At 35.9% G+C, this 15,061-nt stretch overlaps 1 protein-coding gene across 3 annotated transcripts; it reads right to left on the bottom strand.

The window, feature by feature from the left end:
* Window positions 1-7,345: 7,345 nt before the first annotated feature.
* On the bottom strand, window positions 7,346-12,084 carry LOC110815068 (NADH dehydrogenase ubiquinone complex I, assembly factor-like protein (DUF185)). Of its 3 annotated transcripts, none has more exons than XM_088216630.1 (10): window positions 11,810-12,084; window positions 11,637-11,698; window positions 10,786-10,929; window positions 10,483-10,593; window positions 10,145-10,349; window positions 9,839-9,897; window positions 9,209-9,261; window positions 8,798-9,020; window positions 8,085-8,193; window positions 7,346-7,913 (listed from the first exon to the last, which is right to left on the bottom strand). In XM_088216630.1, exons 1-10 carry the CDS (start codon window positions 12,021-12,023, stop codon window positions 7,651-7,653), a joined length of 1,443 nt encoding a protein of 480 aa, XP_088072756.1. In that variant the 5' UTR covers window positions 12,024-12,084; the 3' UTR covers window positions 7,346-7,650. The 3 variants fall into 3 exon arrangements, with proteins under 3 accessions (XP_088072756.1, XP_088072757.1, XP_088072758.1); XM_088216631.1 differs by having other exon boundaries at window positions 11,793-11,933; XM_088216632.1 differs by having other exon boundaries at window positions 10,786-10,947; window positions 11,793-11,933.
* Window positions 12,085-15,061: the final 2,977 nt, after the last annotated feature.

Genomic DNA, 15,061 nt, shown 5'->3' on the forward strand with positions numbered 1-15,061 from the left:
ATCCCTTACACAATAACCAAAACAAATTAAACATATGAAAGAGTAAACTAACTTAAAGGAAATATTATGAATGAATGCTATAAGAAAAACTAATAAATTCTTTGACTTCTACTCGTCGTCTTCCTGTAGAACGGGCTCGAGAACCAAGTCCTCATTGTAACGGTCTCAGAAATTAAAAGGAAATGTATATATATTTATTCTAAGTGTGGAAGTGAAATAAAATAAATTATTATTAACATCCCTTACACAATAACCAAAACGAATTAAACTATGAAAGAATAAACTAACTTAAAAGAAATACTATGAAAGAATACTGTAAGGAAAACTAAATAATTCTTTTACTTCTACTCGCCATCTTCCTGCAGAACGGGCTCGGGAATCAAATCCTCTTTATCTGAAATGGTTAAGTAAGGAATGAGCTACACTAACCCAGTAAAGACATCACACTATCTCACTGTCACAGAAGTAAAGGTTGGTAGAAAACGAAAAAGACCAATGAAGCATAATTTATAACAAACTTATTTATTAATAATAAAACTCCTTACTGTCCACCTACCTCGGTGAGATTCATGAAAACAATTACATCATAAATATCACAAGATCACGCACACTCTGCAACATAACACATATCATGCTTTTGTATTTCAATCATCAGGCAATAATTTTCCTCTTTATTAGTCTACTAGTATCCATGGGGATCCATAGGGTGTCCCCGCTACACGTGAACTGTTCACATTAATAATTTAATTCCAGGGCCGTCCTCATACCCCGTCTGGTATGGGCACCAAAACCATAAACCTCAATACCCCGTCTGGTATGAGGGTGAAATAGGCCGTCCTCATACCTCGTCCGGTATGGGCGCCAAAACACATAAAGTCTTCGTATTCCGTCCGATATGAGAGACCACGTTCCCGGTAAGGTTCCCTATGGACCCGGTCCGTTCCATCTCTCAGGATATCTAGTTAGGCTGTCGACATTATCCATTTATCAATTCACATACATTTTTTCATTTTTCTTAATCACAATTATCCAATCAAACATAAACACGTAAACTAGTAATGGACACCAAACAAGACAACACAATATCGGGTTCACAATAATTCAAATTATAATAAATGAATCCGTGATTCATGCATACGAAACCATAGAATAAACACATCAGGTACTATACTACGTTCAAAACTGCAAAATAAATCAAACAACACCTGACCCAAAAATACATCAAATTCGAGCTCCATTAGCAGTCTTAATTAATTATACATATCTATTAATTCATAAATTACCGTTTTATCATTTATTAAGCTTTAATGCTGTGATAGGAAATAGGGTGAGAGATCCTTACTTATTTAGGAGTCTGAAATCGGATTCTCACTGCGCCTACGGGCAGTCCCTAAATTCCCTGAATTTTTCTCCAGAACCTGAAACACACTTCCGGTACCTGCACATGTCCCCAAAAAATCTCAAATCAGACCTAGGGCCCTTTCGAAAAATTTTAAAATTCTGGCACGGTGGCTACGCCGCCCACGGTGGTGATCCGTTTCCGGCTGTTTTCGATCAAATTCGGCCAAACTTGCATTGGTTCCTGTGATAAAACACCCCTAGGGCCATCGATGGACCAAAAAATTTCAGAAAACTGAGACTTACCGGCGGTGAAGCTCTCGGGTACGGCGGCTCCTCCGGCGTAAGATGCGATTTGGTGTTTTGCTCCGGTCAACCTGTAAAGAAAAGGACAGTGGTCACAGTGGTATAAAAATCACATCGAACGGGAACCGGGAAGGGCCTCATAGGAAGCAAAAATCAAGAAAACTCGCGGCGGTGCCGCTGGATTTCGGCGGTGTTTTGCGGCCAATTGGCCAGTGGTTTGGCTCTGATTTGGCCACAGAGAGATTCAGCATCGAAAAACGAGCCAATGGGAGAAATTTTACCTCGTTTGGTGGCCGAAAAATCCTCCGGTGCGGCGGCGGGTGACGGCGGCCGGTTCCTCCGGTGGCTGGGTCGTCTTCTTCGGCGAGGGTTCTAGCGACTAGGGTTTGGGGTTGGATGTGTAACGACCCCGGAAAATATTAAAATGAAATGAGTATTTAAATATATCGAATGCGGAAGCGAGATCAAAATTTCATTTAACATCCCTTACACGAAAAACCAAAAACGTACTTAAAATATAAAAGATTAAACTAACTAAGAAAGAAACTCGAAAATAAAACTATGCGTATGACTACAGAGTCTCTAGGCATCCCCTTCGTCGTCCTCCTGCGGAACGGGCTCGGGAACCATGTCTTCCTGATCTGAAATGGTTAATTAAGGAGTGAGCTACACTAGCCCAGTAAGAACATCACGATATCTCACCGTCACGGAGATAAAGGTGGGTAAAAAACCACAAAAAGACCAATGGAGCATAATTTACAATAAACTCGTTTATTAACAACAAAACCTTTTATCAATAATAAAACTTTGACCATCCACTTACCTTGGTGGAATTTATGAAAACAATATGAGAAAAACAATAACATTATCATAATCATTGAATAATCTAAACTGTAAAACATAACACTTATCACGCCTCTTGTAATTCAATCATTGTACAACATATCTTTTTTTCTCATTTACCAGCCTACTAGTATCCGTGGGGGTCCATAGGGGTTCCGCTACCCGTTAACCTTTAACATTCATAATCAATTTCCAGGGCCGTCCCCATACCCCGTCCGGTATGGGCGCCAAAACCATGAACCTCAATACCCCGTCCGGTATGAGGGTGAAACGGGCCGTCCCCATACCCCGTCCGGTATGGGCGCCAAAACCATAAACCTCAATACCCCGTCCGGTATGAGGGTGAAACGGGCCGTCCCCATACCCCGTCCGGTATGGGCGCCAAAACCATAAGATCTCCATACCCCGTCCGGCATGTGAGACCACAATCCCGGTAGGGTTCCCTACGGACCCGGTCCGTCCACCATCTCCCAGGATATCTAGTCAGGCTGACCCCCATAATACAATTATCAGTTTACACAATCTTTCATTTTTCCTTTTCCTCAATCAGCATCATCAATTCACATTTAAACAAGCAAATCGTAATTCATACCAAACAGACAACATACAGTATCAGTTTTTCAGTCATTCAACCCATAATTAATAAAAACGTAGTACATGCACACAAATCTGTAAAATGAACACATCAAACCTCATTTTGCATTTAAAGCTGTAAACAGGCCAAATAACAGTAAACCACCAATCACACTAGACTCGGGCTCCATTAGCTACCTTAAGCAATTTCACACATGCATTAATTCAAGAAATACCGTTTTATCATTTTGAACTTTAATACCGTGATAGGAAATAAGGTGAGGGGTCCTTACTTGTTTTCGGGATCCGAATACGATTCACAGTGCGCCTGCAGGCTGTCCCTAATTTTCCCCTGAATTTTTCCCGGGGAACTGAAACACGCTCACAGTACCTGCACGGGTTCCAAAAAAATCCAAATTAGGTCCAGGGCCTCTTTCGGCCCAAATCGCAACTCCGGCACGGCGGCTCCGCCGTGCTGCGGCGACGGCGCCGCCGCTGGCGGCGGCGAGTCGCCTCGGGTTGACTGTTTTCGGCCGTTTTTGGCCGAATTCGGCCACACTCGCATTGGTCCTTGTCAGAAAACAACCCTAGGGCCCTCGGGGGGCCAAAAAAATCACGGAAAAACGGAGCTTACCGGCGGCGGCGCTCTCGGGTACGGCGACTCTCCGGCGAAGTTTGTGTTTTGGTGATTTGGCTTCGGTCAACCTGTAGAGAAAAGAATGGTGATCACGGTGATATAAAAATTGCATCGAACGGAGGCCGGGAAGGGCCTCGTCGGAGGCAAAAACCGAGAGGGGGCGCGGCGGTGCCGCTGGGCTTCGGCCGCGTATTCCGGCCGTTTGGCCGGGATTTCGGCTTCGATTTGGCCATAGGAGGAATCAGTGGGGAAAAACGAGTCGGGGGTATGAAATTTACCTCGATCGGCGGTCGAAAATTTCCCCGGTGCGGCGGCGAGTGGCGGCGGGTGGCGGCGGTCGGCCTCTGGTTCGTCTTCTCCGGCGAGCGGCTGGCGGCTAGGGTTTGTGGTCTGGTGTGGAGGTTCTATTTATAACCCCTTGCCTTTTGATCACAGCCGTTCATTTTGTTTTAATCTGGGCCGTTCGTTTTTGATTGAATCTGGGCCGTCCGTGCGATTGAATCTGGGCCGTCCGATCGCGTGATTGATCTGGGCCGTCGGATCGCACCCACGCGGATCGCCAGCGTGGCTCCTTTTGGAGTGACGCGGTCTTGCCACGTGGCAGGCCCTGGTTGGCCGGGACTGCTGACCGGGCCTGCTGACGTGGCTGCTGACGTGGCCGCCTTTTTTTTTTTTTTTTTTTTTTCCTCCTTTCCGGGTGCTACAGGATGTGGATGCGATTATTTATAACCTTCCCCTTTTAATCTAAGCCGTCCATCATGATTTAATTTGGACCGTTCGTGCGTGATCAAATCTTGGTCGTGCGCACGCTTGAGATCTGGGCCGTCCGTGCGCGCGGGAACGGATCTGGGCCGTCCGATCGTGCGCATGCGGATCGCCCACGTGGCTTCCCGCGTCAGCGTCCCTGCCACGCGGCGTGTCATGGTTGGCCGGGGCTGCTGACGTGACACTATTTTTTTAAATTGCGTTTTAACTTCTGGTTTTCGATTTTCTTTTCAAAAACACTCACAGAATTCAAATTTTCACTCATTTTTCCCAAAATCAATTTCAATTAAATCCCAAAAATAATTTTATCCTATTTTATTATTATTATTATTATTTCTATTAAATTAAATTATATCCTTATAAATTAAATATTAAAAATTCCAATAAAAAATTAAAATAAAGGAAAAATAAAAATAAAATAAAATAAAGGAAAATTTTGGGTGTTACACAATCAATCAGAAATTATCAAGTATTATATTTTAGCTAATAATAACGTTAACATATTTAAAAAAATTATCTTATTAAATATTAATATATATTTTTTTTCAAAAAACAATAGAAAGTAGATTTTGTTTCTTAAATCATATTAAAATAATTTTGATTATCCATAAAATAAAAATATAAAAGTATTTGCTAAGATAATTTTTTTAATTAATATAGTTTTACTTAAGATGTTTATATTTTTATCTAGCCAGTAAATACATATAATATTTTAAACTATTATATATATATATATATATATATATATATATATATATATAATTAAGAATTATTAGCGCAATGTAGAGGGGTATAGTGGTAAAATCATAAGTCAAAGTAATTTATAAAACTACTAACTTATAAGTTAAAAGAAACAATAATTGTTTTTAGAATTCAAAGTTTATAATTTATTTACGTGTTTGACTAAAAAAAAAAAGAGAAACCAAACTCTCATTGCTTAATTTTAAATAAAAGAATTTCTCTTAATTTTTTTTTAAAAAAAATTATAAAAGTAAAATCTAGAAGTTCTTTAAACAAATACTTAAAGACAAAAGTATTATATATATAACGGCCCCGAAAATTCAAAAAAGAAATACATATAATTTTTTTTGGAAACTGAAACGCGCTTATGGTACCTACACATGTCCCAAATAATCCAAAAATTAGACCCAGGAGCTACTCGGTCAATTCCAAAATTCCGGCACGGCGGCTCCGTCGTGCTCCAGCAACGGCACTGCCGCTCGCGGAGGCGATCTGCTTCGGGTTGGCTGTTTTCGGCCGAATTCAGCCAAACTTGCATCGGTTCTTGTGAGAAAACACACTTAGGGCCCTCGGTGGGCTAAAAAATACAGAAAACCGAAACTTACCGGTGGTGGGGCTCTCCTGTGCGGCGGCTCGTCCTGTTCACGTCGCAGTTGGGTGTTTTGCTCCGGTCAACCTGTAGAGGAGAAAATAGTGATCACAATGATAGAAAAATCACATCGAACGGGAATCGAGAAGGGCCTCATTGGAGGCAAAAACTGAGACACCCCGCGACGGCGCAGCTGAGCTTCGGCGGCTTTTTCCGGCCAACTAGCCAGTGATTTCGCTCCGATTTGACCATAGGTGGGTTTCGAATCAAATTCTGAGCAAATGGTAGAATTTTTACCTCGTTTGGCGGCCAAAAATTGCTCCGATACGACGGCGGTGGCGGTGGTCGGTTCCCTGGCGGTTGGGCTATCTTCTCAGGCGAGGGACTCTGGCAGCTAGGGTTAGGGTTTGGGTACGGATGAGGTTATTTATACCCATCCACTTTTGATCTGAATCGTCCATCGCTTTTAATCTGTACCGTCTGATTGCGATTAAATAGGAAATAAATTTGGACCGTTTATTGCGATTCAATCTGGGCTGTCCATGCATGATTCAATCTGGACCATCCGTGTGCGATGCAATATGAGTCGTCCGTGCGCGATGCAATCTGGACCGTCCGTGCGTGTTTTTGATCTGGGTCGTCCGTGCGCGCGAGAACGGATCTCAGCCATTCAATCGCGCACACGCAGATCACCCACATGGCTCCCTCCCACGTGGCCTCCCGCGTTAGTGTCTTTGTCACCTGGTGCGTTCTGGTTGGCCGGGACTGCTGACCGGACAGCTGGCGTGGCACAACTTTTCTAAATTGCGTTTTGATCATCGATTTTTTATTTTTCTTTAAAAAATACCCAAAGAACTCAAATTTTTACTCATTTTTTCCAAAATTGTTTTCAATTAAATTCCTAAATAATTTTTTTACCCTTTTTATTATTATTTCTATTAAAATAAATTAAATTCTATTAATACTAAATTATATTTATATAGAATAAATTAAATTAAAATAAAATAAAATAATATAATAATAATAAAAATGAAAAGAAATTTTTTGGGTGTTACAATATATATATATATTATATTATATTAGTGGGAGTATTTTTAATTAAATTTATAAATTCCACAAAAGTGTAAGTATTTGTGGACAAGTTCTAATAAAATAAATAAAATATTTTGGCATGTCTTATAAGCCAAGCAACAAAAGTAGATTTTAATAACTTTATTATTATCATTATAAGCTATGAATTTATGAACCAATGAAAAAAAATTTATTTTAATGAAAATAAATAGTTTAAAAAACTATATATAATAGATATTTATTTTTGAAGACTTTAATAAAAAAATAAACTATAACAATGCATTTTACTTGAAACTTCAATTCTATACAATAAGAATAAAAATAAAATAAAATATAAATATTATAAAAAATTTTGATATTAATTTTATATTAATTCAAATTGTAATTTTTTTTTTTTTGGTTAATCAATTAAGAATGTGAACATAATTATATATTAAATATATATATAAATTATGAATTATTTCAATATAACAAATAAGTAATAAATAAGAATTTAATGAGTAAAATATCATTAATTATGATACCAGCCAAAGATTCAACCACAGTTGGATTACATGCATAGTTGTTAGTGAAATAAACAGTGTAATCAGATCTAATTACAAAAATCTTTTACATAATAACTTATTAAAAGAGAACTAAACATGCTTTTAATCCAAGAAAATGCAAATCCAGTGTTAAACTCCCTAAGAATCTGTGAGAAAAACGGATTAAACAATTTATAAAACTACTCCAGGATACCATAAATTATAACTTCTACAGTTTACAGGTTGTTTAATGTAATCGAACTTCATTGAAATGGAACTGGAATACCATGCTTCTTGTTCACAATAGCCATTGCTAGATACCGTGTGCCCATCCCGATTGGTGCCTGGTGCTCCGGTCCCTCCCAAAATGGAGCTTCACCTTCACCCACCAGACGCCAGTATCCCATTCTCAGAGACTCTGCTTGCTCGACGCTACAGTTCTCCAGCAGTGATTCTACTCGGAAGTTTATTCCCATAGCCCCAAGAAACTGGGACTGAGTAATTGGACCATAAACAGCTATATCTTCTGCATCCGCGTTCGAATATTTTTTGAAATTAATTCAGTTTTTATTGACATTGATTTCCCCTATGAATTTAGATTATGGAAAACACTGATGCACCCATAGTGAGATGCAATATGCACAGCTTTGGGGGAAAAGAAATACTATAATTGAGAGTATAAGATAAGAATATGCACCTGATGCTTCCTCAGCAGAGTGCATTACCGATGGGAAATCAACATATGCACTAAGATCAGCGGTCCCAGGATTGTCCAGTATGTTGACAAAATTATGTTTTCGGATTGCCTGCACCAATGTAATGTTGGCAGAATAAGACCAGGAAAAAAGTAAAACAAGCATCCGAAATTAGGCTGATCCTACGGAGCATAAAGGCTTAACATGAATGTCTTATCAAGCTAAAATAAGATCCTAGTTATTCCAAAACACCAACAAGCATATTTCATTCATGTTGTACTCTGTGGATAAGATTTTTGTAGGAAAGAAAAGAAGACTTTCGTTATCTTTGGTTCAACTTAATTCTATTCCCGTTTAGTTCATGTATTTCAATTATTTTATAAAGTTAATCATAATTACATATTTGGTACATAATTAAATCAACTTCATTTATGTCTTCAATTCCAACCATTAATTATATTCCCAGCTGTCAAGCATGAATCACAAAAGAACCTGAGATGAATTGCACCTGGAATTAACTAGGGATTATATACTATTTCTTACAAATTTCTATATCATTTATATTTTATTCTTCCTATTCAATAAAATTTTATCTTGAACTAAATTCAAACTGATAGAAAATGGATGTAAACTATTAAGCAATAGCAGAAATATGCAAAGATTATCTAAGCAATAGAAAATTCTCCACTAAATGAACAGTGAAAAGGAATCAGACCTGCAGACTATCTGAAACTACTCCATTCAGCCCATAATCAATTATAAGAGCCCCACCTCCATCAGAACCTATCCTCTTGGCAATAGAATTAGTCAAATCCATTGCCTTGGGGCAAACCTCAATCTGTTCAAGTTTTTCTACTTCTTCAGGCACAGCCCACTTACAGCGTTTCATCAGATAGAGACTTGCAGGTGTAGGCTGGGGTGATAAAACAAAATGAAACCTAACCAATATATGAGAAATATTAATTCCTTTTCTTCTTAAAAAAATTAGAAACATCAAATTTCTAGGTTTCTTTAGAGTATTTATGTGCATTTGTGTTCTCGTGCTTTCTGCATGCATGTGTCTGGGCATGCGCAAAATAGAGAAACATAAAGAAATAAATGCTGCGCTATATTGTTCAGTCCTTACGATGAATCTTCAGCAACATCAATCATTTTCTCACGCCAGCCGCGAGAAGCCCTCTGCATATAAATTATCTTATCAGAATGATGCACATGACATCAAGGAGTTTTACATATGTGTATATTATACTATATATCTACACACACATTATACATCTCTCTGCGCATATGTACAAATACACACATGCATACATACAGAAGATGGCTATTTCCATCTAGGAAAGAAAGATGAATAGGAAATCCGTATATCTGGATCCAGCTGTCAAGTTAGTGCCTTCAACAATTGATGAACAAAAGTAAGAAAAATAGCAACTTTTACAACTCTAAATTGTTGATGACTACAGAACCCAGTTACACCATCACACACTGAAAATCAACAAATTGAATTATCTTATCATGATTAATGTAAAAGGTGCCGAAGAATTTTCATAGCACATGGTGATGATACCATCTACTAGTGCAACAAAGTTATAGACAGAAATGATAAGGTATCGCAAACATAACACAAGACTATTTTTCTTACTTAGAAGTTAAAACATGTCAAGTAGTTAATATATCAAAGAATTTCACAAGCAGACACTAATAAAAAGAAATGCAACAAATATATGGACATCCAATTGATATTAACCAGACAAACCTGAAATTGATGAACTGGTAGGGCATCATAAAATTCATGGGCAATGATTATTGTTGGTGCTGGAAAAACAAGAAAACTAATGTCAAGAGAAAAAGTTAACATTTTTTTATTCATAAGACAAAAGGATAAAAAAAATAGAATCCTCTTAACATTCAGTTAAATAGAGGATTTGTCTGGAAAAAGAAAAAATGAATTATTTTGGAAATTTAGACAGTAACTTATTTCTACCATATCATGTCCATCAGCCTGTTTCCTTGTTATATATGTAAATATATATATTAAAAAAAAAAGATGATAAGCCTGTACATCCTGTTGGAACCTGCTCCAATGCAGCATGCCATGACACAGGTGTTTTAGCAATCATACTAATTGTTCTGCTCTCAACACTTTCACTGGAATTACACTCATCTACACATTTCAAGTTGCAGTGCTGCAGTTTCTGCAGTGTTGGACTGCATTCTACCATGTGTACATGTAATGATTCTGTGAAGTTCTTGAACTTTGACGCACCCTGCAGGAAGAAATAAATGGTTTAACAAAGGCAAATCTGTTTTCCTACAAGTTTAAAGGCAGTGTCTTTGAGATAGACTTCTAAGTAGACAGGAAATCTACGAAAGGCACAAGAAGAAAAGTTGGTGTCATACACGAAGAAGATCAACCATGAGGGTTCCTCGTCCAGGACCTAGCTCGACAAGGTTCACTCTGTTTGGTTGTCCCATTTGCTCCCACAGACACATGATCCAAACCCCAATCAGCTAAAGTAACAGTGGCATAAAAAGCTAATAAGTTCCCTCTGAGAGCATATGACAAATATGTGAAATATAACAAGTATTCAGTATTCTATCTCTAAAAATTAATGCTCACATGCAAAGTGATCCCTAAAAGTTTCTTTACTAATTAAGTTAATAGGAGCTTAGTAACTCAGAGATCAAGAATAAAAGAATTACCTCCCCAAACATTTGGCTTACTTCAGGAGATGTTATAAAATCACCTTCTGCTCCAAACACATCCCGGTTGATGTAAAACCCAGCTTTAGGGTTAGTTAGAACTTCCTCCATGTACTCTGCCACTGAGATAGGACCACCGCGGAACTACCAAATCATCATGAACTACAAGTCAAGTTCGAAGAGTTGAATTGCACTAAAGGACAGACCATCTAAATTTTAAAACTGTTAAGAATTGGGCGAAGCCACCATTATTATAGTATAAAAAACATATCAATCCATATGTTTAGTAGACTATACGAAATATTGCCACCTCTTTTTCTGTGAGGCATCTTCATCTTGCTTTTTGGCCTTGTGTCCTTTACAATTAATTATTATTTCATTTTCTGTACCATCTATAACAATCCATCTGTTCTCTTTGTACAACTTTGAAGCAAACTTCAGTCTTAAAAAAAAAAAAAAGAAACTCCACATGCAATTTCCAAGGAAATCAGAAAAGAAATTTCAAATGCAATATGATACAGATTTTCTCTTTAATAAAAGAAAGAAATCCCAAGTTAATTTAGCCAATATACAGGACAAGAACGTATTAAAAATTCTTGTTTGTATGAAGACCAACTTCCAGGGTCCAACTCTTGGCTACTTTCTTTGGCATTAGTTCCTAGCATCCTAGTGACCCTTAACAATCAAAAAACGAGATACAAACTAAAACCTAACACGTACATTCAGCATCACATGGCAGTAGCTTATACGCTTCATTATTCATCACGGCTCAAAATCCTTAAAAACATTATACAACATTCCAGACATATCAGCTTCATTTCACAGAAGATGCAAATACGTTCATAATTTACCTTGATAATGCCTTTAAGGTGCTTAACAAGTTCAGAATCGGAGGTCGCCTCATGAGAATGCTCTACATTTTCAAACCAAACAAGAAAACAATTAAAGAGACTGATCAGTAAATTAATCCAAATAACAAATAAATAGATGGAAACATGCTTACATACACGAAAATGAATAATACCACGGGGATTACAGAGACCAGAACGATCGATGGAGATAGTGGTGGCATCGGGTTTGTCCTCTAACTGTTCGATGAAAGAACTGTTAGGGAATTGGGACTGCGAAGAAGAAGAAGAAGAAGAGAAGAGATAGCATTTGTTGAGTAGAGGAGATGAAGACTGACGAAGGATAAAGCGCGGCGAATTGGATGCTTGTTGCAGGAGCCTTCGAAGCATTTCTTCTGGTTTTGTTTACTGAGTTTGGGTTTTGCTTGTGACTGTTTAGTTTTTAGTTTGAAGATTATTCTATTTAATATTTACCAAGATGTATTTTTATTTAATTAATTAATTTTTTATTTTGACATTTAAATATATTTGAAAATTAATGGATTTTTATAATTTGTGTTACGAAATTATAAAGTATATTATATTAACGAAATTAAAAATAATAAATTAATTAATTCAATCGCATAATTATATTTCTTTTAAAATTTCTAAATCTTTTTAAATTCGAATCAGTAGATGATACATTGCTCAGTTTTGGATTAGCAAATGACCGGTTCTTTGACATTTTGAGTTGTCCGGGTTCATGTTAAGTCTTTATAACTTAAAAAATTAGAACTTTAGTCAAATATGCGTCTCTTGTCCTAGAAAATTAGAGAATACCATTTTTTTTTATGTCAAGTGAAAAAATGTATTTGTTTCCTACCGCACTCTTTTTTTATAAGAAAAAATTTATTCTAAATATAAGTGCGAGCGATGTTGAAGTTGAAAAAAATTCAGGAACAGAGAAACATTCAAGTAGAAAACACATGACTCATACAAAATGTGGATAATCTATCATAGGACATAAAACAATCACGTAGATCGAGTTATGTGTTTGAGACATTTGAACAGTATTATGCTCTTCATAAATGGTAATGTCACTAAACTCATATAGAAGGTAAAAATCTATTGACATACTGATTCTAAAAAGTTGCGAGAAATCATGAAATCTTAAATATATTACGCACCGACAAAGCTGAGACTTTAGTAGACACACGTAAAGAAATATGTACTATTGAAAATAAATGACTATATACAAGAGGAATTAAAAAGTCCATGGGAAAGTAGAGACTCTAAAGTTATATTAGTGGGTAAATAATGTAAATACAGAGAACGAATAAATCTTGATAATTATTTTTTATTATTAGTTATTATAAAGTTTATCAGAATTTTGCTTGGACTTACAATACAATGTAGTTACAATATGGTGTACATACAAGTATCAAGACTACTTTTCTCAATAGAAATATTGAAGAATAAGTCTATATGATATAATCTGAATGATTTAAATATGCTAGTAAGTCTTGAAAGGTATACAAAGTACAAAGGTTCATTTTATTGGATATATATTTTGATGACACAAGTAAAAATGGTATGACTAAGTGATTTTCTTATAGAAAACAACGTCTTTGGAAGTAAAGATAACACACTCTTAAGTTTTAAGATCCTATTCTATAGCCAACTTCATTATTTTTTACACTTTCCACGCTTTTTGTTTGATCATTCGATCCTACTCTCTCTTTTTTATTGCCTCCAAAAAGCTTTGTTGCATGACCTCCTACTTTTGCATTACTTATTTAGCCATATCCTCGAAGAACTCTATCATCCTGTCATTGTCTTTACTTCTCTGATTTGATGATTATAATGATCTCTTTTGTTTTTGGCTAGTGGCTGGAACAATGTCATATAGTTCACTGATGAAAAATTCGTCATCACCATCATTGTTGTTGTCATTATCATCCGAGTCTGGAGAAGATTACGAACAATTAAAGGAAAAAATGACACCAAACTTGGCGGGGACATTGAAGGCAAGTGGCAAAGTAGGAGCAGAGCTAGAAAATGTAACTCACTAAAAAATATGGATACTAGGAACAATTGAAGAAGATGTTCGAAAGGGATGGGGTAGCATCGTATGTATTTATATATGTATTTTTTATTTTTGAATCGGTCTAAACCTGTTCAGATACAAACTTTTTTGCTATTAAGTCAATATCACATGATTTCTGACATGACATTCAACTTGAATTAATTAAAAATTACCACACGTCAATAAAATATTAAAGTTAATTGTGCTAATATTTACTAATAGAGATACACTAAATTAATTTTGGTAGTGTTTTCCAAAAGATTAAAATAGTACACGAACTAAATTTATATTTTAACATTTTTTAATGTGTAGAGTAAGATAATATCCACCTTAATTTTGGTAGTATTTTCCAAAAGATTAAAATGACTATTTTCAAAATTAATCTAATTATTAAGAAAAATTACTACGGCTGTTATTGCCATTTTTATTATTGACAAAATTATAATATTTGTTATGATAAAAATATTTGTTCATATTTTATATATATAATTTTTTTTATAGTTGAAAATATATAAATTCATCAATTACCTTATATATATATATATACATAAATCATAACACATCATAAATAATATTTAAATAAAAATATACGTAACAGTATAGTTTGTTGATATAACTTAAATTATGATAATTTTAATCGTAAGAATACAGTGTAGACATTGTCTATACTTAGTTGGAATATGTAATACTCACCAGTGCCATCGAGCGGGCACTATGGCAAGACAGAACGATAAAAATGTCATTTCATTTGACGTTGATATGAATTCAAGCCAAATAAAAAATTTGTCGATACGTCTTAACTTCTAATAATTTTAATCATGATGATATTTTTATAATTATCATAGAAATAAAAAATTATGTGTATTATAGAAAACATAACTTATGGGTATTGTACTATTTTTTGATCATACCATAATATTTTTTTTCGTTGGTTTTGTCCGTAAATGTAAACACACTATCGAATCACGTAAAATTTTACATTGTTTTCTTTTCTGTTTTTACTTTGTGTTGATTGTGCATGCTTTAGGGATTAATTTTCTCGAAATAGTGTTTAAAGTAAAAAAGGGAATTATAGTAACATGTAAGGATATAGTAATATAACACATGCACAAACATGGAATATTAAGACCAAACCAAGAACACTAAGGATTATAGAGAGGAAATTTATGTATGTAAATGTTTTGACTAACCACCAAAAAAGGTGCCATAAAATTCGGGATGGCAACCGAGATTGGATGATCCAAGATGACGCCAAATCCTAGTCACCGAAACTTTAACGTCTGCCATAACATACCCACATCTATACATACACATGTAGCGTGTATACATGTGGTGTATAAGCAATAATTGGTCGTGGATGGAA

This window comes from Carica papaya, chromosome 3, assembly GCF_054855325.1.
Source record: "Carica papaya isolate Zhongbai chromosome 3, ASM5485532v1, whole genome shotgun sequence".
Lineage (NCBI taxonomy): Eukaryota > Viridiplantae > Streptophyta > Magnoliopsida > Brassicales > Caricaceae > Carica > Carica papaya.

Bases quoted from the DNA above. Each gene is read 5' to 3' on its own strand.
- LOC110815068 (XM_088216630.1), bottom strand. From the start codon at position 12,023: ATGCTTCGAAGGCTCCTGCAACAAGCATCCAATTCGCCGCGCTTTATC. The intron at 9,262-9,838 runs GTTTGTCTGGTT...ATTTATATGCAG, and splicing joins TACCAGTTCATCAATTTCAG to AGGGCTTCTCGCGGCTGGCG. The intron at 9,021-9,208 runs GTAAGGACTGAA...TATATTGGTTAG, and splicing joins GATGTTGCTGAAGATTCATC to GTTTCATTTTGTTTTATCAC.